The sequence below is a fragment of the Eptatretus burgeri genome, chromosome 12, assembly GCF_056783735.1.
Source record: "Eptatretus burgeri isolate ZD-2024b chromosome 12, Ebu_testis_v1, whole genome shotgun sequence".
NCBI lineage: Eukaryota > Metazoa > Chordata > Myxini > Myxiniformes > Myxinidae > Eptatretus > Eptatretus burgeri.
In genome coordinates, this window is record NC_140972.1 from 8333328 (window position 1) to 8360123 (window position 26796).

General features: G+C 46.8%; 1 protein-coding gene across 1 annotated transcript in view; it reads right to left on the reverse strand.

The window, feature by feature from the left end:
- Positions 1 to 26796, reverse strand: part of NOX5 (NADPH oxidase 5) — a 97516-nt gene that overhangs the window by 43461 nt on the left and 27259 nt on the right. The window contains exons 5-7 of the mRNA XM_085849205.1: positions 19021 to 19231; positions 15651 to 15888; positions 8283 to 8436 (exon numbers count right to left, since the gene is read on the reverse strand). Coding sequence (XP_085705331.1) covers positions 8283 to 8436; positions 15651 to 15888; positions 19021 to 19231 — 603 coding nt within the window. The remainder of the gene's footprint in view (positions 1 to 8282; positions 8437 to 15650; positions 15889 to 19020; positions 19232 to 26796) is intronic.

The following is a 26796-nucleotide window of genomic DNA, read 5'->3' on the forward strand; positions in this document are numbered from 1 at the left end:
AGCAGTCTTTGAGATTCCACATTGGCAAAACTGAGCCATGACAGAAAACTCGTTATTTTTTTTCAGACCGCCATTTGACCTTGACCTTTAACTCAGAGAGGTAAGATGTAAATTATCTTTAAATGCAGCTTGCTCCGGGCTATCGAGAGAGGGGAATTTCGTTCTGATTGGACAAACTTTAGTCAAGTTATGGTGATAAAGGTTAAAATGTCTATAATTGGGTTATGACCTTAAAAAATTTAGGTCCAGGTGAAAAAAAGATCGTCTCAACACTGCAAAATTTTATTGTCATTATTGATGCAAATTATCATTCCGAATGTTCCGGCTTGGAAATTGATACAGTTTGGAAATTTTTGAGTGTTGAGTACAGGAATAAAAATAAAATAGTAATACAGTAAAGTAAGAAGGGCACTCGGTAGAGCACATACCTCCGCCACGTAATGCCTGATGCACGAGAACATATCGGGCTCAATTAATTTTTGAAATATTATGGTGTCCAGTACTATATCGTTTATGGCCCTTTCTGTCAATGGTGAAGAATCACTTGAAAATAAAATAATTATCGTATCCAGATCCGGATTCTGATCTTCACCAAAGGTTTCGGCCGAATCCGTCCACAACTTTTTGAGATATCGTGCTATATATCGGTTTAGCACTATCTCTCAATGGTGAAGAATGACTTAAAAAATTATAAGTAGCTGGATCCGGATCTATATATTCACCAAAATCTAATCAGTTCGTTCCTTTCACACAGCCAAACTGTCCACAACATTTCATCCGGATCTGTCCACAACTTTTTGAGATATCCTGCACACAAACAAACAAACAAACAAACAGACAAACAAACAAAGAAGAAGATGTCGTGCAGAGTACGATACTTGCAAAATCCATAAAACAAATTTGACCTCAAAAATAATTGCTGGTTGAATTCAATAACCAAATATGCAACTTCTTTTCAAATTTCAAGTCAATCGGATGAAAATTTACAATTTTAGAAATTTGGCCAATGTTGACCTTTTGGCCGAGGTTGACCTCTAAAATAATTGGCTAGTTGAATTCAGTGATCTGAAATATAAATCTTCAAATTTCAAGTCAATCAGACGAAAATTGAGGATTTTAGAAAAACCACCTTAGTTGTTGACATTTGACCTATGTCAACCTTTTGGTCCATGTTGACCTCAAAAATAATTGGTGGTTGAATTAATTTACTTCATGTGTCAATTATCTTCAAATTTCAAGTCAATCGGATGAAAATTGAGGATTTTTGAAAAACCACCTTAGTTGTTGACATTTGACCTATGTCGACCTTTTGGTCCATGTTCACCTCAAAAATAATTGGTGGTTGAATTCAATAACCAAATATGCAAATCCTCTTCCAATTTCAAGTCAATCGGATGAAAATTTACAATTTTGGAAATTTCGTCAATGTTGACCTTTCAGCCGAGGTTGATCTCTAAAATAATTGGTGGTTGAATTCAGTGACCTGATATATAAAAGCTCTTCAAATTTCAAGTCAATCGGATAAAAATTTACAATTTTGGAAATTTCGTCAATGTTGACCTTTCAGCCGAGGTTGACCTCTAAAATAATTGGTGGTTGAATTCAGTGACCTGATATATAAAAGCTCTTCAAATTTCAAGTCAATCGGATAAAAAAATGAGCATTTTAGAAATACCTCGTTCGTTGTTGACCTTGGGCCGATGTTGAAATTTTGGTCCATGTTGACCTCAAAAATAATTGGTTGGTTGAATTCAGTGATCTGAAATATAAATCTTGTTACGAGGTACTGTTATGAAACAACAGAGATGGCTATATCATGTGGTTGTCCACCATGATTAATAAAGGATGCCATACCCACGATAAAGTGGAAGAAACAGCTGTCACTGGAAACTGTCAGACCATCTCTACCCAGGTGACTCAAACACCTGTTGCCATTTCTGGGGGAGTTACCATAAGAGCACCTGAAAAATAATTATTTACCCTCAACACACATTTCCACAAATCAAATGAACCACCATCTATTTATAGTGGAGAGAAAGTATGTATGTATCATCATCCACTCCTCCGAGAAGATTTAACCCAGGATGCTAAAGCTTTCAGGTTTCCCCCCTCCCCCTCCCCCACAACCATTACTCCCACAATACCCACCACCATCCCTCACCCCCCCCCCGTCCACTATTCCACCCACCATCCACCCACAATCCCTCATCAAACATCATCACCCACATTACACATGAACATCCCACCCCCCCTCCCATTCACCATTCCCCCACAATCCCCCATCAACCAATACCCTAACAAAACCCACCACTATCCCACACACACTTCACATTCCCCCATCAGTCATCACCCTAACACTAACCACTACTGTCCCACACCCCCCTTCACCCTCTTTTTCCCTCCATAATCCCCCATCATGAACACGGACACAAATGGCGTCCGGGGAAAGTATGAAATGGGCCGATCCCATAACATACAAGACACCTGGTCAGCTTGCAAAGGTGGGCCAAAGCAGTTGTTGCCCATTTTGTCCGCGGTGTCCGAACAGTGCCGGATTTAGGCACAAGCTAAACAAGCTACAGTTTAGGGCCTCACAATCCGCAGGGGCCATCTTCTTTTTTTGGGAAATCAAGAAAGAAAATGTTTTAAGTTGTACCTGATAACATTTTTCTGATTTTGCAAACAAGTTAATTATTACCTGTATTAATAAAAGTGATCCTGATTACTTATTTTGTCAGGATTTTGTATACATATTAATGTACGTTAAAATTACATTTAAGTATTGTTTCCATGGCATACAATATTATAATCTACTAGCAGAAACCCCGTCACAGACGGATTCCGTTCCATGAGCCCAATATGACAACCAGTGGCGGCTCTTGTAAGAGCCGGATCCCAGTCGATGTGCTCCACGGCCTTCCCTAATGAGGCCTACAAAACGAGGCCTTGTACACGACATTTTTGGTCTACACTACTCCTTGTGAAGAAGTCCCCTGATTTGTGTACGTGTCTACTTTGACGCACAAACACCGTGTCAAAACTTCTCAGGTCACAGTACCGAGAAAAACGTGACGCCACCGCGAGGAGGAGCACAAAATTGGTCCTTCACTATTAATATATAGATGATGACAGAGATCAAGCCAACCAAGCGATAAATATATAATCGGTAAATGCAGTCATTTGAAAATTATTTGTATTTTTCACTTTTGCTATTAAAAAATTAAAAGGCATATATGTTTTCATTTTTTGTGAGACCTTCTGGTGTAATTTTTTAACAAGGGGCATCCAAGCTCAATACAGATTAGGGCCTCACCGAGTCTAAATCCGGCACCGTGTCCGAACGTGCCTGGGTGGTGTCTGTACTGTCGAGCGATGACGGATATTTCTACTCGATTGATATATTAACCGATTTACCAATTAAAACAAAATCCCCGGCCTTCCACATGCATCCCGGCCTTCCACATGCATCCCGGCCTTCCACACAAATCCTGGCCTTCCACATGCATCCCGGCTTTCCACACAAATCTCAGCCTTCCACACACATCTCGGCCTTCCACACACATCCCGGCCTTCCACACAAATCTCGGCCTTCCACACACATCTCGGCCTTCCACACAAATCCCGGCCTTCCACACATATCCTGGCCTTCCACACGCATGCCGGCCTTCCACACGCATCCTGGCCTTACAGTCGCATCCTGGCCTTACAGACACATCCCGGCCTTCAAGACGCATCCCGGCCTTCAAGACGCATCCCGGCCTTCCACATGCATTCCGGCTTTCCACACAAATCCCGGGCTTCCACACAAATCCCGGGCTTCCACACAAATCCCGGGCTTCCACACACCTGGCTTAGCAAATTCTTAATTGTTTCTTTGTCCCACGGTGCGACCTTATAGGCTCAAAGAACATCATCTCCCATGACAGATACTATATCCATATTCCCGATTTGCCCGAGCACCTGGCTAAAACTTCTGCCCAAAAACTATTTCGCAAAATGAAAGTAAATTTCCGCCAGAAAAGTGTCACCATACCAAATTCAGAAGAGTCAGGTGAGCTCATTATACGAGGGACACCGAGACGCATTAGCTCCCTTCACCCATCCTAAATGGCAAAGACAACGACAGTTCAAAGTGCGAAATCGCTTTTAACTCCAAACAAACTACTTCTTTATGACACGTGGTTCGAGATTGCTTTGCAATTATTTCTCAAAACAATTTTGACACAAAATTTGAAATATTGACGAATGAACAAACTGATAAATCCCTTATACGGCCAAAAGGATGAACATCATGTGTTCACACAATACCCGAAACAATATTGTCAGGATATCCTGGTACTCACTCAAAATGGACAACGCATTCTCATCCTCATGGGATTGAGGTGAAACAAAGGGATGTGTAATGGGAGGAAGACATAAGGGGGCGCTAGAGCCGCAGGAACACAGCTGGGCTGGGCTACTGTGCAAGATGAGACAGTTGAAGCTGAACTGTGCCCAATGTGGAGCTGTGTTATGCTGGAGTCCATTGGAGCTGTGCTGTGCTGGAGTCCATTGGAGTTGTGCTATTCCCATTGGAGCTGTGCTCTGCCCATTTGAACTGTGAAATCCCTATTGGAGCTGTGCAATGCTGAAGTCTGTTGGAGCTGTGGCAATTCCCATTGAAGCTAGGCAGGGCCGATGGGAGCTGTGCTGTGCTGGAGTCCATTGGAGCTGTTCTGAAGTCCATTGGAGCTGTGCTATGCTGAAGTCCATTGGAGCTGTGCTTTGCTGAAGTCCATTGGAGCTGTGCTTTGCTGAAGTCCATTGGACCTGTGCTGTGCTGGAGCCAATTGGAGCTTTGCTGTGCTGCATCCCATTGGACCTGTACAATTCCCATTGGAGCTGTGCTGGGCCCATGGGAGCTGTGCTGTACTGGAGCCCTTTGGAGCTATGCTCTGCCCATTGCAGCTGTGCTGTGTTGGATTCCATTGGAGCTGTGCTGCATTATTCCCATTGGAGCTGTACTTTTTTTTTGTATACCTTGGTCGAGGCTCATGTGAGAGCGAACAGACAACGCACATCAAGGGGGCATGAGACAAGAGGGGCGGGAGTAGGAGGGACAAAACAGTGGGGAACAGACACATTAGGAGATCTGTGGAAGGGAGAGGGATGGGATGGGGAACATGGGGAATAGAAGATGGACATTACAGGGACTTTTAGAAAGGAAAGCAGGGAATTTGAAGGAAGTGGGCTTGGGTAGATTATCGGGGGCAGAAAAGATCGAGTATTTGGATGGGGGATGATAAGAGGTGGTGGTGAACAGCTGTTTTGAAAGCCTGGAGGGAAGAATGGGAACTAATAGAGTGAGGGAGTTTATTCCAAAGGCGGGAAAAAAGAGGAATGGAAGAGTGAAGGTGAGCAGTGATTCGTGATTTTGGTAGTTTTACCAGAAGGGGGTTGTTGGCTGACCTTGAGCGCCCTGAGGAAATGTGGTGGGGACAAATTGCAGAGAGAGCAGGGGGGCAAGGCTGGAGAGGAGACGGTCAAAGAAAGAAAGACCACCGACCAACCTGCAGTGATTGAGTGAGAGGCCCAAAGACAGATGCCGATGATCCGAAATGCCCTGGTTTCTACAGCGTGAAGCTGAGAAAGGTGGGAGGCAGGAGCACCAGCCCAGAGGGGAGAGCAGTACTCCATCAGGCTACGGACAAAAGCTTTGCAAGTGGTCAGGAGCTCAGGAGGGCCGAGGAAGGACTTTGCACAATGGAGGATTCCCAGTTGGCGACTGACTTTGGAGGCGAGGTTTGAAATGTGGCTTTCCCAGGAAATGTCATGGCAGATAGTGAGGCCCAGAAGCTTGAAAGAAAGGACTTCTTCCAGAGGATTGTTGAGAAAGTGGATGGGGGGGGGGGTTATAAACGGTCCTTTCGAAGAGACATAGTGAGAGTGTGAGATTTTTCCGGATTGAAAGACATGTTCCACGTGTTGGACCAGTTTGTGATTTTGTCCAGATCTGCAGAGAGCGAAGAAGCTGCTGCTTGCCGGTCTGAGGGATGACCGATGGTACGGCAGAGGGTGGAGTCGTCGGCAAAGAGATAAAGAGGATTTTCCAGAGAGTCGGAGAGATCATTGATGAAAACCAGAAAAAGAACATGGCCCAGAACGCTACCTTGAGGAACTCCAGCCTGGACAGGAAGAGGGGATGAAAGAACTCCATTTAGGGCCTCACGGTGACTGCGACAGGAGAGGAAGTCTGCGAGCCATGAGTGGAGATGGCCTTGAATACCATGGGAAGAGAGTTTGGTGAGTAGGGCAGGGTGCCAGACTGTGTCAAAAGCACGTGATATGTCCAGGGATACGGCTCGGATTTCCTGTCTGGCATTGAGGACCTCCATCCATTGATGGGAGAGCAGAAGCAGCATATCCAGGGAAGAGTGACGTGGTCTGAAACCAAATTGATGGTCGGAAATGAAGCCATTGGAGAAGAGGAAGGATTTGATGTCTGAAGCGATGACGGATTCCATAACCTTGCTGATGATTGGGAGAAGGCTGATTGATCTGTAGTTGCAGGGATCTGTTTTTGCAACTTTTTATGCAGGGCAGTGATGTTTGCAGATTTCCAAGCAGATGGCAGATGACCTTGAGCAAATGAGAGGGTGAATAGAACAGAGAGAGGGTGAGCAAGAACTGAGGAGCAGGCTGTGAGGACATGTGGGCTGATGCCGTCTGGACCGGTACTGGGCCCATTGAAGGTGTGCTCTGCCCATTGGAGCTGTGCTGTGCTGGAGCCCTTTGGAGCTACCCTATGCCCATTGGAGCTGTGCTGTGCTGGAGTCCATTGGAGCTGTGCTATTCACATTGGAGCTGCGCTATTTCCATTGGAGCTGTGCTTTGCTGGAGAACATACGAGTTGTGCTGTGCCTATTGGAGGTGTGCTATACTTGAGTCCATTGGAGCTGTGCTGTGCTGGAGCCCATTGGAACTCGCTACAATGGAGCCCATTGAAGCTGTGGTATACTGGAGCACATTGGAGCTGAGCTACTCTGGATTCCAATGGGGCTGTGCTGTGCCCATTGGAGCTGTGTTGTGCTTGTGTCCAATGGAGCTGTACTGGAGCCACATTGGAGGTGTGCCATGCTGGAGCTTCACAACATTCTTTCATGACAAATCAATGGGTTCCACCCATCTTGGGGCAACAACACAACAAGCTGTCACATGAAGAGGCTTCTTATACACACAGGTGACAGAGTGTGGATAAGAAATAGGATCCATGCTGGCACATGCAGTAAAACTCAACTGGCTTTCCATCCAGAAGTTCAATTAAAAAGGAAAAAGCACTGAAAACCACCAAAGTGGCACAATCTGCAGCTCCAGCAGAAGGAACAGGTCGAGGACAATTACTGCAATCAGTTTGAGAAGTGGACAATAACGCAACACAATCCATTCCATCCATTTCGGAAAACAATAACTCAAAACCTGGACATTGTGCGATTTCACGAGTAGCTCACTGAATAATCCAACAGAATCCCCAACCAGCTCCGAAACTCCAACGACAACAGAAGCACCCACAGCCAAGTACAACTTCGTAATGGTCATTGGTCTTGTACCAGAAGCAGCAACCACACGCAAGCCAGAGACCTGGTATTGGCTTAATGGTTAAGGTGCTTGACTGAAGATCCTAGGGTGTTGAGTTCAAGCCCCTTTCGGGCCGTTGAATTAACACCAGGTATGGTTGACTCAGCCTGTCATCCTTCTGAAGTCGGAAAAATGAGCATGCTGGTAACAGGGGTGTTGTTGCATCAGCAGCACAGCTGATCCCCCAGAAAACGATGCAGCCAAGCAGCCACAGGCTACATACGAATAAATAAATAAATAAATAAATAAATAAACCCAGTATCACCAAACCAATCACCACCCACACCAGTGCTGAAAAGCAAAATATCTTTCTGGAAAAAACAGAAAAAAAATAGCAAAAGGAAGAACTAAAAATAGAAATAGAATTAATACATCAAAAAGTAAAAGTATAAATTAAATCAATAAAATTCAGCAAAGCCTGTTAAAAAAAAAAAATAAGAAAAAGTAAGAGTGTTAAAGTCTCCTTGTTATCATCATGAGTGGACTAACGACAGACAAGGAAGGATCTGGACTGGAGGAAATCTCAAGTGAAGTGAAGAATCAATGTCGGGTTTGGTGGGGAAGAGCTGTTTGTGCGTTGCTTGAACACAAAAGATGGAACATCTAATAAATGTCACTCTCCATATTCCTCCAGCCATAAAGTTTTCTGCCTTTAGATGTGACAGTACCGAAGTTGACGGTGTGGCACGCAGAGTGGACCGAGGCGAGGATGAAGATGACAACGCCGACGAGCTGGTGGAAGAAGACGTGCTGCTCGAATGGAATGAAGGACGCCGCTCGTGAGGTGCGTAGCAACGTAATGCATCTTCGCAGCATCAACACCTGTCAGGACGCAGGGTGTGAACAATCGTGAGCGTATTGGGGTTAGGTAGACGACAAAAATAAAAAAATAAATAAACATTTGTGCATTTGCCTGATGACAATCAAAACACTCAACGTATGGGTTTTTGTCCATTGGAATAAATGCTCAAGAGACACGTCAACTGCATTATCCAAATGGCTGAATCTCACGTCTGCACCTGAACATATCACCAGTTTATCAGGTTAAACAAAAGCAAGGTGGTTGAAACACACTCACAACATCAATGCTTCATGAGATGTCAATATTCACAGTGTAGATCATGAGCCATCTTCATTGAAAGTGTTCATCAGGACAACATGATTTGATTGCTTGAGGAACCCATACTGGAGAACATATTATTTACAGACCAATTTTTTTCTTAAATCTTTCCATCTGTAAGTCACTGCACCAAGTGACATTGCTTGTGCTTTCCTACTTGGAACATACTATCATGAGCTGGCATTTTACTAGCAGCCAAAACTCTTCCAGGTCAAAGATCACCAGTGAGCTTTGTTGTAATGGGTAACTGAGTGGTCCATTCCCCCGTGAGCAATGTACCACTCTGTTACTTGTTTGCAATTTTTTTTTAAATTGTTAATAGCTAACCAAGCGGTTGAAGAGTAGTACACGATGAACAACTCAAAATCCTGGCTGATTACGGATGTACAGTGTAAGAAATGTTTCAACATTGAGTAAATTGATAAGCAAACATTACAATGGGAAGCAGCAGATGGGTTTATAGTGAACTAGTGTACTCGTTTAACAATAACCAGCCACGACTTCGTGCGAAACTATCGAATGCAGTCACTGTGATCTCCCAAGGCCGTTTTCTCAAGGCCTTGAATCACCACCATTCAGTGTCTGCTCATCCCAACAGAAAAAGCTCATCTCAAGCTAGGCCTAAGCATTCTAAGAGCGTGAAAAAAACTATACGTAGCAGAGAAACAAACACAGAACAGACCATAGGGATAGGAGGGATAGTTTCATGGTGTTGGTTTACTTCCTATCAGTACTCTGAAAATATGTGTGCCTAAAAAGGTCCGAATCGGCCTCAAAGGGACCAAATGGCAGATGCTACATCAAAGGGTGCATATCTGCCCACAAAAAGTTTATATCTGCCCCCAAAAGGTCCATATCTGCCTCAAAAGGCTTGAATTTGCCTCAAATGGTCCAGATGCTACATCAAAGGTCTATATCTGCCTCAAAAGGCTTGAATTTGCCTCAAATGGTCAAGATGCTACATCAAAGGTCTATATCTGCCCTCAAAATATCCATATCTGCCTCAAAGGTTCCAGATGGTACATCAAAGAGTGCACATCTGCCCCAAAATGATTCATATCTGCCCCAAAAAGATTCATATCTGCCCCAAAAAGATTCATATCTGCCCCAAAAAGATTCATATCTGCCCCAAAAAGATTCATATCTGCCCCAAAAAGATCCATATCTTCCCCCAAAAGATCCATATCTGCCCCCAAAAGATCCATATCTGCCCCCAAAAGATCCATATCTGCCCCAAAAAGATCCATATCTGCCCCCAAAAAGATCCATGTCTGCCCCCAAAAGATTCATATCTGCCCCAAAAAGATCCATATCTGCCCCCAAAAGGGTCTGAATCTGCCTCAAAGGACCAAGATGCGACATCAAATAGTGCATATCTGCTCCTAAAAGGTACATATCAGCCCAAAAGATCCATATCTGCCTCAAAGGTTCCAGATCGTACATCAAAGGGTGCACATCTGCCCCCAAAAGGTCCATATCTGCTCCATAAAGATCCATATCTGCCCTAAAAAGATTCATATCAGCCCCAAAAGGTCCATATCTGCCTCAAATGGTCCAGATGGTACATCAAAGGGTGCACATCTGCCCCCAAAAGGTCCATATCTGGTCCATAAAGATCCATATCTGCCCTAAAAATATCTATATCTGCCCCCAAAAGGTCTGAATCTGCTTCAAAAGACCAAGATGCCACATGAAATGGTGCATATCTGCCCCGAAAGGTACAAATCTGCCACAAAAGGTACATATCTACCACCAAGGGTACATATCTGCCCCTAAAAGGTACATGGCTGCCACAAAAGGGACATACAGAAACATGACAAAGTAAATGGACAGCATTATTTTTAAGGAATTTATTTATTGAACATTTGAAGAACATTTGATCCATTTTAATTCAATACACTAGTATTTGATAGACTTGCCATCTACGGATTTCAATGCTTTTACTCTTTCAGACAGAGAACTAACGAGTTCTGAAATTTTCTCTTGTGGGATTTCTGCCCAGGCTTCATGCAAACAGGTTGGCAATTCTGCCCATGATGTTGGTTTCCTGGAATTTTTTCCACACAGCTCGATGCAATGTGGCCCAGAGGTGTTCAAAGGGATTCATGTCAGGAGACTGACTTGGCCATGGAAGTCGCTTGATCCCATTTCTGTCCTGCCATTCTTTGGTATGTTTTGGAGTGTGGCATGGAGCTCCATCTTCCATGAACAGTGTTGTTTTTGACCGTCTGACCAGTGGAGAAGACAGGGAGGAATCCATCCTCAAGGACAGAAATGTGTATTGTAGAGTTGACATTGCCAACACACTCCACAATCTCTGACTGACCAGTGCTCCAGATTGCTCCCCACACCATCACTGAAAAACCACCGTGTTTGACAGTTGAGTGCAATTGTTTCAAAGAAAACTCTTGACTGGGAAGTCTCGAGACCCATACCCGTCCACTGTCAGAAAATTGAGTAAATTGGGACTCATCTGAAAAAATGACAGTTTGCCAAAACTCCAAGAGTCTGGTGGCCATCTCATCAGCCCACTTCTTTCTCATTCGAATGTTGGCTGGTCTAAGAAGAGGTTTTCTCCAAGCTGCTCTCCAATAGCAGCCCAGTTGATGAAGGCACCACACCGCAGTTCTTGAGCTAACCTGGACCTTCTCTGCAACATCTCCTGCCATACAACGGGGAGTTTTCTCAATGGACCGCTTGACAGCTCGAAGACACCTTTCTGAGGGCCCAGATCGACCTGAACGGGAAGCTGTGGATTCCTTGCCTTCGCTATTGAATTGCACAATCACCCGATTGACCGTGGAAAGCGGAATGTCAAAGTTCTGAGCGATCCGACTCCACCTCCTGATTGGCCAACAATTCATCCTCTTAAAAAAAATCGCAAAGGTCGTGTGCTCCCTGTACTGGGTTCAAGGCATAGTTAATTGTCGTGCAAGACCCAGGAACTCATTTCTGCAAATAAAGAGTTGAAAATTAGTACAAATCACTGAGTAAAACTGTGTTATACATATTAAATGAAGAAATTTAAGGTGTCCATTTACTTCTGTCATGTCTCTGTATCTGCCACCAAAGGGTCAAATACTACTTCAAGTGGTGTGTATCTGCCCCTAAAAAAGGTACGAATCTGCCACCAAAGGGTCCAAATCTGCCTCAAAAAAATCTGAAATAAAAATGCCTTCTACACAACAAGGCCGGCCTTTAGTAGGTTCTCTTGGAACGTGAAGTGCAGATAGTTAACGGACACGATGTACCTGATCCGTGCTCTATCAGACAGCGTACTCATTGATTTCAGCACCACGTCGATAACCGCTGCAGTGCACCAAATGTGGAGACCACTCAGGATGGTTCAGACATGTTGGGCTAGAAGTCATGCAGTGTGTCTCCGAAACTAGATCCACGACCCACAGAGATGTCGACCGGGAGCCTGACCAAGTGATCACCAATCTCCCACACCGTTACCATTCACCACGACCTTCCCCAGATGTATTTCCTCATTTTAACTTTTCTTTCTCTTTCTGCTTTTATTTCTATCTTTGTTACTTTATATTCCCACCTGTAAAGGTTTTTTTTTTAATGTTTGTTGCACCTTTGCATTCATGATGCCATTTGGCTATTAACTCGGAGTATGGTTTCACAAATTCCACAACATGACCATGATGAGCAGCTGATGAACCCATTCAGGGAGAACCAATGCTGTTCAGGATTGATGAAAATGTGAAATTGTTGAAATCTATGTGACCAGCCCACACTGATCATTTTTGGTGGTGGTCTATGGGGAGACCTTTCTGCAAAACAATTCTACTCACAAACAGCAAGATTTCTGTGAACACATACTAACAAGCGCTCGCCCGACGAACCTTTTTAAAGAGTCTTCATCCGGTCGTCCTCCGGATAACCTTCAGCAACCTGGCAGAGGTCAAACTCTGGGGCACCACTTTTTGTCAAGGTCTGGTGCACACCTCCTTTTTTAAATCTTTCTGTATTTTGAAGCAACTAATTGAGTACTATTTCTACAGTAGTCAGCTAAGTTTCTCCAGTGATTTAGACATGGTGCACAAACCAGAAACACGCTCAGATTTTGGTTTACCGTACATCATGAAAGGCCGATCCACACCTGTATGTACACCAGCATAACCAACATTTCCTGCACTGCTTCGTGGAACTCATTGCAGATGGTGTGAGAACACGGATGAATCAGTGACACAAGGACAACCAGACACAAAGACACCGGATCTTTGCTTTTCTTCAATCAATTTGTCTGTGATTAGTGTGCAATTAAAAGGAAAAATATGACCACTGGATCTGAAGCTTCCCTGGGTCCTGGCAACCCAAATTTGGTAGCATTCTGACTGGTTGGTCTGGAGAAGAAGATTTTGCAAAACATTTACTAAGCCAGCCATTTTGACCTACTTAAAGTCACGTGACCGAGCGGAACTTTGCAATCTCAGTGACCGGAGCGTTGCTGCCAAATTTCAGCCGGATCGGCCCATTGGTTTGGCCTGAGATGTCGAAATAGGAGATGGACGAACGGACTGTGCGTGGTGACAATATCTTATCTGGAATTTAAATTTTAAGATATGTAGAATTTAAATTCCAGTGAAGATCAAAGTTTGGGTGTTTGAAATGAAAGCTACAAATTAGAAGGAAGAGAAAGGAAAAACAATGATGGAACCACAAGGAAGTTGAAGATTTTAAAGAATACCAGCAAAAGAACTTCACACATAAGAAACGTTCATTCAGTTCAACTAAAACGGATGATTGCATTTAGAGTCGGCCATCCTTTAGAGGACGTTCATAAGGTAGTTCCGAGGAAGTGTACTCGTCCAGAGCTGTCAAGCCTGGGTTTGATTCCCAACCTGCCTTGAAGCTGCCATCCATGTGTGTGTTCACTTTCAGAGGGGATGTTAAACCTGCTGTCCAGATCTGCTAGCATTCACTTGTTGAAGGTAAAAATGCAACCATAGCTTATAAATAGTAGGCTTGCTGCCACTCCAGCCAAATTCAAAATTCCCTCCTTCATGGAATCAAGGTTGAGGCCTGCAACCATCAGTGCGTGGTCGTTAGCATTGCTGAGGTCAGCGAGAAGTTGGTCATGAGGTATCGATGGAGGGACAGACATGTTGAGGCCGATTGCTGAGAGCAAAGGCTCACGCCAAACAAAACCGACCGTGAATGGCATAGTTGCTTTACAGGTTTATTTTCATGTGTTGGAAACGAAGCAACAAATTAATATCAGAAAATCATGTCAATCGAGTCCAACGAGCTCAGTGGCTCATCGAGCCCAATGAGCTCATCCAGTCCAATGAGCTCATCCAGCCCAATGAGCTCATCCAGCCCAATGGCTCATCGAGCCCAATGAGCTTATCCAGTCCAACGAGTTCATCAAGCCCAATGGCTCATCGAGCCCAATGAGCTCATCCAGTCCAATGAGCTCATCCAGCCCAATGAGCTCATCCAGCCCAATGGCTCATCCAGCCCAATGAGCTTATCCAGCCCAATGGCTCATCCAGCCCAATGGCTCATCCAGCCCAATGAGCTCATCCAGCCCAATGAGCTCATCCAGCCCAATGGCTCATCGAGCCCAATGAGCTTATCCAGTCCAACGAGTTCATCAAGCCCAATGAGCTCATCCAGCCCAACGAGCTCATCCAGCCCAATAAGCTCATCAAGCCCGATAAGCTCATCCAGCCAAATAAGCTCATCCAGCCAAATAAGCTCATCCAGCCCAAGGAGCTCATCCAGCCCAACGAGCTCATCCAGCCCAACGAGCTCATCCAGTCCAACGAGCTCATCCAGCCCAATGGCTCATCCAGCCCAATGAGCTCATCCAGCCCAATGAGCTCATCCAGCCCAATGGCTCATCGAGCCCAATGAGCTTATCCAGTCCAACGAGTTCATCAAGCCCAATGAGCTCATCCAGCCCAACGAGCTCATCCAGCCCAATAAGCTCATCAAGCCCGATAAGCTCATCCAGCCAAATAAGCTCATCCAGCCAAATAAGCTCATCCAGCCCAAGGAGCTCATCCAGCCCAACGAGCTCATCCAGCCCAACGAGCTCATCCAGTCCAACGAGCTCATCCAGCCCAATGGCTCATCCAGCCCAATGAGCTCATCCAGCCCAATGGCTCATCCAGCCCAACGAGCTCATCCAGCCCAACGAGCTCATCCAGCCCAACGAGCTCATCCAGCCCAACGAGCTCATCCAGCCCAACGAGCTCATCCAGCCCAATGAGCTCATCCAGCCCAATGGCTCATCCAGCCCAATGAGCTTATCCAGCCCAATGGCTCATCCAGCCCAATGGCTCATCCAGCCCAATGAGCTCATCCAGCCCAATGAGCTCATCCAGCCCAATGGCTCATCGAGCCCAATGAGCTTATCCAGTCCAACGAGTTCATCAAGCCCAATGAGCTCATCCAGCCCAACGAGCTCATCCAGCCCAATAAGCTCATCAAGCCCGATAAGCTCATCCAGCCCAATGAGCTCATCCAGCCAAATAAGCTCATCCAGCCAAATAAGCTCATCCAGCCCAAGGAGCTCATCCAGCCCAACGAGCTCATCCAGCCCAACGAGCTCATCCAGCCCAACGAGCTCATCCAGCCCAACGAGCTCATCCAGTCCAACGAGCTCATCCAGCCCAACGAGCTCATCCAGCCCAAGGATCTCATCCAGCCCAACAAGCTCATCCAGCCCAACGAGCTCATCCAGTCCAACGAGCTCATCCAGTCCAACGAGCTCATCCAGCCCAACGAGCTCATCCAGCCCAACGAGCTCATCCAGCCCAACGAGCTCATCCAGCCCAACGAGCTCATCCAGCCCAACGAGCTCATCCAGCCCAACGAGCTCATCAAGCCCAGTGGCTCAAAGCTCGCATAATCCCTTCTCCCTGCCGTGATGCATTTCTCCAACAATCCTCACCACAACGAAGACACAGTTGAAATGCAGGCAAAGACCGCACCCCCGCGCCACGGCGATCCAGGGTCCACGAGTTCGGTGAGCTCGATAAGCCGTGGCAAACATGCCGCTGTTGGCAGCAACGAAAGCGGCCAAGAAGAAGAATTTCCCTCCGTTGTTTTGCCAATAGGTGCGAGACAGTGTCCGTGCAATAGGACGGTGAGACGATAGTACAGGAGTCGGTTTGAGCCAGCTCACAGGACTGCAAGGCACACACACACACACACACACACACACACACACACACACACACACACACACACACACACACACACACACACACACACACACACGTTTGGCAGGTAATTCCATTTACAAGGTGATAGACACGACATCAAATTATGGGCAAACATCTGCACGGCTTGGTGTTTTTTTTTTATGAAATGAGTTATGTCGATAAATGTTCATGTTTTTCACATCATCTCGCTGTAATAACATCGTCCACTTTACTGCGCAATCAAACCTGCTGCAGCAAGAGGAACATCCTCGGGCGAAGTGAGCACATCCAATGAACGATCACCTTATGCAAAAGGGTGAGATGCAAACCGAGGTTCTTAGAAAGACAAAGAGTCCGTTAACTGCAGGTAGCCACAGGTGATGCGGGCATATTGTAGATGGCAGAATGGAGGTGAGCATGTGATGGAATAATTAATGGTTTGAATGGCCCAAGGATCTGCCATTGAAGAATTGCAAACAGTTTGTATTCACACTCCATGTCGGTATGTATGCAAGTCCTTCCGATGTGCTGCCCGAGGCTCTGATGGGGTTCAAACAAACCCCTCTGATCCTCACTCCGCCTTACACTCGCTTATTCACCTGTAAATGACGATGGGACTTCGTTGCTCAACTTCATTGTCGACGTCACATAAAACAGCCCTTTTGTTCGGATGAAAATGTCACGAGCTGATTGAATGATTACTTCCATCGGAGCTGGTGGCATACAGGCTTCCAGTTTGCGACGTGGGATGTTCGAACAGGTGTATGAAGGAGGTCTAACATAGGCAAAAAGCCGTTCGTGTGTGTGTGTGTGTGTGTGTGTGTGTGTGTGTAAGTTCTGGGGAGGGTTTTAGTCAAACAAGCTCAAATGAGCTAAGATCCTCGTCCTCTTAATGATGACGTCATAAAAACGAATATGACGTCATTGTGATGTATCAAGTTTGCGATAAATTATCTGTGCTAATGCCCGGCTTGATTCCCGCAAACAAAATTCAAACAGCTTGCCTCGTTGCGGAGATAATGGTATAGGCGATTTCCATTAGCGGCGATATTATGACGTCAACTTTTTTTCTTGGAAGAATTTCCAAAATCGGAGATGGTTACTACGTGCGCGTGGGCTTTCTGCATATACACGGCAATTTTCACGAAGATCCGATGAAAAGTCTGGGTTGTGAAACAAAAATATCAAAAAATAGGAATGACGTCAGAAAAATTGATATGACGTCATGGTGATGTATCATATGTATGGTAATTCATCTCTGCTAATGCCCTGTTCGATTCCTACAAACAGAATTCAAAAAGCTTCCCTAGTTTCAGAGATAATTTTTTCGGCGATTTCCATTAGCGGAGATATTTTGACGTCATAACTTTTTTTCTTGGAGGAATTTCCAAAATCGGAGATGGTTACTGTCTGCGCGGGGTATGTCTACATATATATGCCAAGTTTCAGGAAGTTTCGATGAAAACTGTCGGCTGTGAAACAAAAAAGTCCGCAAGAAGAAGATGAAGAACAACAACGTGAGTAAGACTTGGAGATCCTCCACGAGGATCTAAAAAAAGTTTTGAAAGTTTTGATGGTTTTGAAAAGACAAAGTTGGATGTTGTTTTTTGGTTTTATCGCTCTATCGTGCATATAAGTCTTTGTAGCTATCGATGTGAAAGGTGATATTAAAAAATCCCAGACCACGTTCCTAAGTGGGTGTGGGGATTTGTTTTCGGCCCCACAAGAAATAGACCGGGCAACGCCGAGTACTCCTGCTGGTATATATGCCGAGGAAGGGAGGGGTGAGGACGTGGGGGACGTTCCGAGACCCTACAAGTAAATAATTGAGCAATGTTGGAAAATTAGACAGAACTACAAGAACCCTGGCCTTCATGCACGTTTTCAGCAATTCCAATATGTAACCAAAGGTACTTGTGTGGTTACTCAACAATGGCGGCCATTTTTGATGAACGGTTTTGGTGGAATGATGGCCACATCTCAGGAGAGACGTAGCTTCCATAGAGAGGGTTCAGTGTAGAGCGGGTAGATCTATTCCGTGACTAGTTAGACTCAGATATGTGGAGGGGTTGAAGGAGATGGGGCATTGTGTTATTTACGAGGTGATCTGATGGAGATGTTTCAGATATTGAAGGGTCTCGTCCAAATAAACGCAGAAGAGCTCTTCAACGGATTGGACACTAACTGGACAAGGGGGCACACCCTGAGAGTAAACAACAGGAGAGTTAAGATGGCAGTATGGTAATATAAGGGTCTTTCATCCAGAGGAGTTGCAACTGCCACCAAAGGTGGACAGAGATTACGTGTTCACCCCTGTCTGTTTGTCTGTGAGCAGGATGTCTCAAAAGGTTAAGCTCGGATTCAGACGAAATTTGGTGGACAGGTTGGGTGTATGACAAGGCCGAGTCGATTCGATTTTAGTGAAGATCTGAATCCTGATCCAGATACTAAAATTTTCAAATTTTTTGAGTGATTCTTCATCATTGAGAGATGGGACATTCGAGTATCTTGCGTCGGAGTGGCGACCCATCCAGGATTGTGCCCAATAGCCCAGGAGACTGGTTCGGCAGGAAAGATGCTCCGTACGGAGTATGGTCCCAAAGGATGGATGGAGAGATGGGGCCAAAAACGATACTTCGCATGATATCTCAAAAAGTCGTGGAAGCGTTATGTTGTTAGGTGACAACAAGAAGCCCATTCGATTTTGGTTAAGGTCCGGAATACAGATCCGACCTATCCTTGGGATCGAAAAAGTAAACTGTTCAGCTTGGTGGAGCTATGCGCTCTCCTGACTGCCATTCCAGTTAATTCATGGAATGGTCTCCCTGGAAAGTTAGTGGCAGTAGAAACGATGGATAGATTTAAAATTGAATTTGATAGTAGTGAATTTTTTTTAGGATAAAAGGGTACATGACATGAATGGTAGGTAACTCAGGAATGCAGTCATGTGAGTATCTCGTTGGTGTAACATTTCAAATGCCCCCCATATGCTCCCATATCCCAAAATTAAATAAAATTATGAAGGTAGAGAGAAAAGGACTCATTGATATTATCATTTGGTTCATGTGTGGATAGAAAATTGCTTCTTTATGGCAATGCCAGTTGATGAGACCTCACCTGATGGTAAGGTCATCCAGGACCTGTGGGTGCTTGCCCAGCTCTTCGGACAACTCCTCGAGCGTTATGGCTCCATCTCCATCTTTGTCGGCTGCTTCGAACAGGGCACTTGTCAAGGCCTCCAGTTTATCGTTGGGCAGAGAAATGGCGCTTTCCCCCAAACACGACTCCAATACTTTCCGCAATTCCGCCGGTTCGATCTGACCACTGCCTGCTCGTCCCACAGACCGCGACACATGAGTCACAAGATTGCAAAACAAGAAGCTCACAGAGAAAGAGCAGAAGCAAAAGTCGCACTTCTGATGGCATCTTGAACATGGATGGTACATGTCATATTGACCAGTAAAGAATTAAGTTTCAAACCTCAAATTCACCCAAATGTTCATCATTGATATCCCCGGGGTTGGTGCAGCGCAGGAATGATGGGCTGAATGGCGTCCTCCTGCGCCAAACTTGATTCATCAAACGACTCATACATGAGTACAATTCGAGAAATAATAGGTTTCTTCACTTTTTGGGAATCTATTTATTACGTAACTAAATATGGCAGACTTTTTGAAATCTCACCCACCTGGAAGCTCCCTCCTGCCATTCATTTCCTTCCCTTACTTATCCCTCCTCATCTCCCAACTTTTCCCACACTTCCCTAACTTACATTCCTGTTCCGATCATCCTCCCGACTCTTCCTTTTCTCGACCTCAGTGTTCAGTGTGATTCCTTAATTTCTCAGTGTGATACCTTAATTTCTGTCTGTCATCAACTTGTGTACGACCTTCAGGAGAATTCTAAACAAACGAGTTGATGCCTGCAACACATCCTCAAGTCAAATTAAAGTCACAAAGAACACTTCAACAACTTCCAAATGATTCAATGAAACTGAAGGAATGTACTCAAAAACACAGTAGTCCATTACACAGAGAAATAAATAAAACATTGATCATTAAAACAAACTCATCAGTGTTAAGGGAAGATAAAGACTCCCCAGTGGTGAACAATTAAATATCAAAATCGATTGTTGAATCACCTTGACTTCGTTACCAAGCCTCATCAGGTCGTGTCCCACTTCTGGTGACATTCATGATCAGATGTCTCCAAACATCCCTACCCTGCACTGCTAACTGTAACCCTGGTAGACACAGCTTGCTTGGAACCTTTACCCCCATCCATCTTATCGCAAGTATGATCCTGATATTGTATTGATTGCAACGGAAGAGCTGCAATCTACACGAGCGCAGAACTCCAAGCAATGGATGTGCAACTCACTTGAGACTACCAAGATGTTTGGTGTACGATCACGTTTGAGGAAGATAGGAGTACACTCATAGGCTGCTTATAGGGGAACCTGTAGGTTGGCAGGATGGCATAGAGGTGTCCTTTGTCAAAAGTGGGCCAGCTATCGCCGACACCCTGAACCAATTCCAAATCCCTGCCCTAACTGAACGAATTTCAGATTGCATTAGCGGCACAGCCACGCCCTCGGCCAATGATGCTACCCCGCACCCTTGTGCTGCATACAAACGAAGGAGAATTATTCTGTGAGGTCCTTCATCATGTGAGTTGAAGAGGTGACACACACGTCCTCACAGGTAGATTTTAACACTGCGGAAATTGTCTGGCAAAGTTGGCATTCGACTACTCAGCGAGAGCACCCAGCACACATTTTTAGGCACCAACATGTAACAGAACCGAGGAGGCATCAAAATGGTCAGGAGCCAAACGTGTTCAGCAAAATACCTGAAATCATTAACTCGTTGATTACACGTCACCACTGTGACCGAGTGCTCACAGTTGCTTAGTATTGGAACTGAGTGCTGCTGATGATGGCTCCACAAGTACATCACACAGTCGCTTTAACTATGAGAGAGAGAGGAAGTTACAGCAAGATGAATGAGCAATTGTGGAATCATGACTGTAATGACAGACTCAGAAATCTGGACTGTGAGGAGGCTTGGCTGAATTTCAGACGAGCACTGGAGGGAGTAGACTGGGAGAAGGCACCGAAACAGGCGAGGTACCAGAGTACACACGTAAACAGGCTCGGCTTCAGAGTATGCACCTCATTAGGCTCAGCTCCAGAGTACACAACAAAACAGGCCAGGCTCCAGAGGACACATCTAAACAGGCTCGGCTCAAGAGTACACACCTAAACAGGTGAGGCTCCAGAGTACACACGTAAACAGGTGAGGCTCCAGAGTACACAACTAAATAGGCTAAGCTCCAGAGCACACACCTAAACAGACCAGGCTCCAGAGTATGCACCTAAACAGGCTTGGCTCCAGAGTACGCACCTCAACAGGTCAGGCTCCAGAGTACACACCTAAACAGCCTTGGCTCCAGAATACACAACGAAACAGGCTTGGCTCCAGAGTGTGCACCTAAACAGGCTTGGCTCCAGAGTACACACCTAAACAGGCTTGGCTCCAGAGTGTGCACCTAAACAGGCTTGGCTCCAGAGTACACACCTCAACAGGTTGGGCTCCAGAATACACAACGAAACAAGCTTGGCTCCAGAGTGCGAACCTAAACAGGCTTGGCTCCAGGGTACACACCTAAACAGGCTAGGCTCCAGAGTACGCACCTCAACACGTTGGGCTCCAGAGTACACACCTAAACAGCCTGGGCTCCAGAATACACAACGAAACAGGCTAGGCTCCAGAGTGCGCACCTAAACAGGCTTGGCTCCAGAATACACAACGAAACAGGCTAGGCTCCAGAGTGCGCACCTAAACAGGCTTGGCTCCAGAGTACACACCTCAACAGGTTGGGCTCCAGAATACACAACGAAACAAGCTTGGCTCCAGAGTACACACCTAAACAGGCTTGGCTCCAGAGTACACACCTAAACAAGCTTGGCTCCAGAGTACACACCTAAACAGGCTAGGCTCCAGAGTGCGCACCTAAACAGGCTAGGCTCCAGAGTACACACCTAAACAGGCTTGGCTCCAGAGTACACACCTAAACAGGCTAGGCTCCAGAGTACACACCTAAACAGGCTAGGCTCAGAGTACACACCTAAACAGTCTTGGCTCCAGAGTGCGCACCTAAACAGGCTAGGCTCCAGAGTACACACCTAAACAGGCTAGGCTCCAGAGTACACACCTAAACAGGCTAGGCTCCAGAGTACACACCTAAACAGGCTAGGCTCCAGAGTACACACCTAAACAGTCTTGGCTCCAGAGTGCGCACCTAAACAGGCTAGGCTCCAGAGTACACACCTAAACAGGCCAGGCTCCAGAGTACACACTGAAACAGGCCAGGCTCCAGAGTACACACCTAAACAGGCCAGGCTCCAGAGTACACACCTAAACAGGCTAGACTCCAGAGTACACACCTAAACAGGCCAGGCTCCAGAGTACACACCTAAACAGGCTAGACTCCAGAGTACACACCTAAACAGGCCAGGCTCCAGAGTACACACCTAAACAGGCTAGGCTCCAGAGTACACACCTAAACAGGCTAGGCTCCAGAGTACACACCTAATCAGGCTAGGCTCCAGAGTACACACCTAAACAGGCCAGGCTCCAGAGTACACACCTAAACAGGCTTGGCTCCAGAGTACACACCTAAACAAGCTTGGCTCCAGAGTACACACCTAAACAAGCTTGGCTCCAGAGTACACACCTAAACAGGCTTGGCTCCAGAGTACACACCTAAACAGGCCAGGCTCCAGAGTACACACCTAAGCAGGCTTGGCTCCAGAGTACACACCTAAACAGGCCACGCTCCAGAGTACACACCTAAACAGGCTTGGCTCCAGAGTACACACCTAAACAGGCTTGGCTCCAGAGTATGCACCTCAATAGGCTCAGCTCCAGAGTACACACAGAAACAGGCCAGGCTCCAAAGTATACACGTAAACAGGCTCGGCTCCAGAGTGTGCACCTAAACAGGCCAGGCTCCAGAGTGCGCACCTAAACAGGCTTGGCTCCAGAGTACACACCTAAACAGGTCAGGCTCCAGAGTACACACCTAAACAGGCTTGGCTCCAGAGTACACACGTCAACAGGTTGGGCTCCAGAGGACACACCTCAACAGGTTGGGCTCCAGAGTACACACCTAAACAGGCGAGGCTCCAGAGTGCGCACCTAAACAGGCTTGGCTCCAGAGTACACACGTCAACAGGTTGGGCTCCAGAGGACACACCTCAACAGGTTGGGCTCCAGAATACACAACGAAACAAGCTTGGCTCCAGAGTACACACCTCAACAGGTCAGGCTCCAGAGTACACACCTAAACAGGTTGGGCTCCAGAGTACACACCTCAACAGGTTGGGCTCCAGAGGACACACCTCAACAGGTTGGGCTCCAGAATACACAACGAAACAAGCTTGGCTCCAGAGTACACACCCAAACAGGTCAGGCTCCAGAGTACACACCTAAACAGCCTGAGCTCCAGAATACACAACGAAACAGGCTAGGCTCCAGAGTACACACCTCAACAGGTTGGGCTCCAGAATACACACCTAAACAGGCTAGGCTCCAGAGTACACACCTAAACAGGCTAGGCTCCAGAGTACACACCTAAACAGGCTAGGCTCCAGAGTACACACCTAAACAGGCTAGACTCCAGAGTACACACCTAAACAGGCCAGGCTCCAGAGTACACACCTAAACAGGCTAGGCTCCAGAGTACACACCTAAACAGGCTAGGCTCCAGAGTACACACCTAATCAGGCTAGGCTCCAGAGTACACACCTAAACAGGCCAGGCTCCAGAGTACACACCTAAACAAGCTTGGCTCCAGAGTACACACCTAAACAAGCTTGGCTCCAGAGTACACACCTAAACAAGCTTGGCTCCAGAGTACACACCTAAACAAGCTTGGCTCCAGAGTACACACCTAAACAGGCTTGGCTCCAGAGTACACACCTAAACAGGCCAGGCTCCAGAGTACACACCTAAGCAGGCTTGGCTCCAGAGTACACACCTAAACAGGCCACGCTCCAGAGTACACACCTAAACAGGCTTGGCTCCAGAGTATGCACCTCAATAGGCTCAGCTCCAGAGTACACACCTAAACAGGCCACGCTCCAGAGTATACACGTAAACAGGCTCGGCTCCAGAGTGTGCACCTAAACAGGCTAGGCTCCAGAGTACACACCTAAACAGGCCAGGCTCCAGAGTACACACCTAAACAGGCCAGGCTCCAGAGTACACACCTAAACAGGCTTGGCTCCAGAGTACACACCTAAACAAGCTTGGCTCCAGAGTACACACCTAAACAGGCTTGGCTCCAGAGTACACACCTAAACAGGCCAGGCTCCAGAGTACACACCTAAGCAGGCTTGGCTCCAGAGTACACACCTAAACAGGCCACGCTCCAGAGTACACACCTAAACAGGCTTGGCTCCAGAGTATGCACCTCAATAGGCTCAGCTCCAGAGTACACACCTAAACAGGCCACGCTCCAGAGTATACACGTAAACAGGCTCGGCTCCAGAGTGTGCACCTAAACAGGCTAGGCTCCAGAGTACACACCTAAACAGGCCAGGCTCCAGAGTACACACCTAAACAGGCCAGGCTCCAGAGTACACACCTAAACAGGCTTGGCTCCAGAGTACACACCTAAACAAGCTTGGCTCCAGAGTACACACCTAAACAGGCTTGGCTCCAGAGTACACACCTAAACAGGCCAGGCTCCAGAGTACACACCTAAGCAGGCTTGGCTCCAGAGTACACACCTAAACAGGCCACGCTCCAGAGTACACACCTAAACAGGCTTGGCTCCAGAGTATGCACCTCAATAGGCTCAGCTCCAGAGTACACACCTAAACAGGCCACGCTCCAGAGTATACACGTAAACAGGCTCGGCTCCAGAGTGTGCACCTAAACAGGCTAGGCTCCAGAGTACACACCTAAACAGGCCAGGCTCCAGAGTACACACCTAAACAGGCGAGGCTCCAGAGTGCGCACCTAAACAGGCCACGCTCCAGAGTACACACCTAAACAGGCTTGGCTCCAGAGTATGCACCTCAATAGGCTCAGCTCCAGAGTACACACCTAAACAGGCCACGCTCCAGAGTATACACGTAAACAGGCTCGGCTCCAGAGTGTGCACCTAAACAGGCTAGGCTCCAGAGTACACACCTAAACAGGCCAGGCTCCAGAGTACACACCTAAACAGGCCAGGCTCCAGAGTACACACCTAAACAGGCTTGGCTCCAGAGTACACACCTAAACAAGCTTGGCTCCAGAGTACACACCTAAACAGGCTTGGCTCCAGAGTACACACCTAAACAGGCCACGCTCCAGAGTACACACCTAAACAGGCTTGGCTCCAGAGTATGCACCTCAATAGGCTCAGCTCCAGAGTACACACCTAAACAGGCCACGCTCCAGAGTATACACGTAAACAGGCTCGGCTCCAGAGTGTGCACCTAAACAGGCTAGGCTCCAGAGTACACACCTAAACAGGCCAGGCTCCAGAGTACACACCTAAACAGGCCAGGCTCCAGAGTACACACCTAAACAGGCTTGGCTCCAGAGTACACACCTAAACAAGCTTGGCTCCAGAGTACACACCTAAACAGGCTTGGCTCCAGAGTACACACCTAAACAGGCCAGGCTCCAGAGTACACACCTAAGCAGGCTTGGCTCCAGAGTACACACCTAAACAGGCCACGCTCCAGAGTACACACCTAAACAGGCTTGGCTCCAGAGTATGCACCTCAATAGGCTCAGCTCCAGAGTACACACAGAAACAGGCTTGGCTCCAAAGTATACACGTAAACAGGCTCGGCTCCAGAGTGTGCACCTAAACAGGCTAGGCTCCAGAGTACACACCTAAACAGGCCAGGCTCCAGAGTACACACCTAAACAGGCGAGGCTCCAGAGTGCGCACCTAAACAGGCTTGGCTCCAGAGTACACACCTAAACAGGTCAGGCTCCAGAGTACACACCTAAACAGGCTTGGCTCCAGAGTACACACGTCAACAGGTTGGGCTCCAGAGGACACACCTCAACAGGTTGGGCTCCAGAATACACAACGAAACAAGCTGGGCTCCAGAGTACACACCTAAACAGGCTAGGCTCCAGAGTACACACCTAAACAGGCTAGGCTCCAGAGTACACACCTAAACAGGCTAGACTCCAGAGTACACACCTAAACAGGCCAGGCTCCAGAGTACACACCTAAACAGGCTAGGCTCCAGAGTACACACCTAAACAGGCCAGGCTCCAGAGTACACACCTCAACAGGTCAGGCTCCAGAGTACACACCTAAACAGGTTGGGCTCCAGAGTACACACCTCAACAGGTTGGGCTCCAGAGGACACACCTCAACAGGTTGGGCTCCAGAATACACAACGAAACAAGCTTGGCTCCAGAGTACACACCTCAACAGGTCAGGCTCCAGAGGACACACCTCAACAGGTTGGGCTCCAGAATACACAACGAAACAAGCTTGGCTCCAGAGTACACACCCAAACAGGTCAGGCTCCAGAGTACACACCTAAACAGCCTGAGCTCCAGAATACACAACGAAACAGGCTAGGCTCCAGAGTACACACCTCAACAGGTTGGGCTCCAGAATACACACCTAAACAGGCTAGGCTCCAGAGTACACACCTAAACAGGCTAGGCTCCAGAGTACACACCTAAACAGGCTAGGCTCCAGAGTACACACCTAAACAGGCTAGGCTCCAGAGTACACACCTAAACAGGCTAGGCTCCAGAGTACACACCTAAACAGGCTAGGCTCCAGAGTACACACCTAAACAAGCTTGGCTCCAGAGCACACAACTAAGCAGGCTTGGCTCCAGAGTACACACCTAAACAG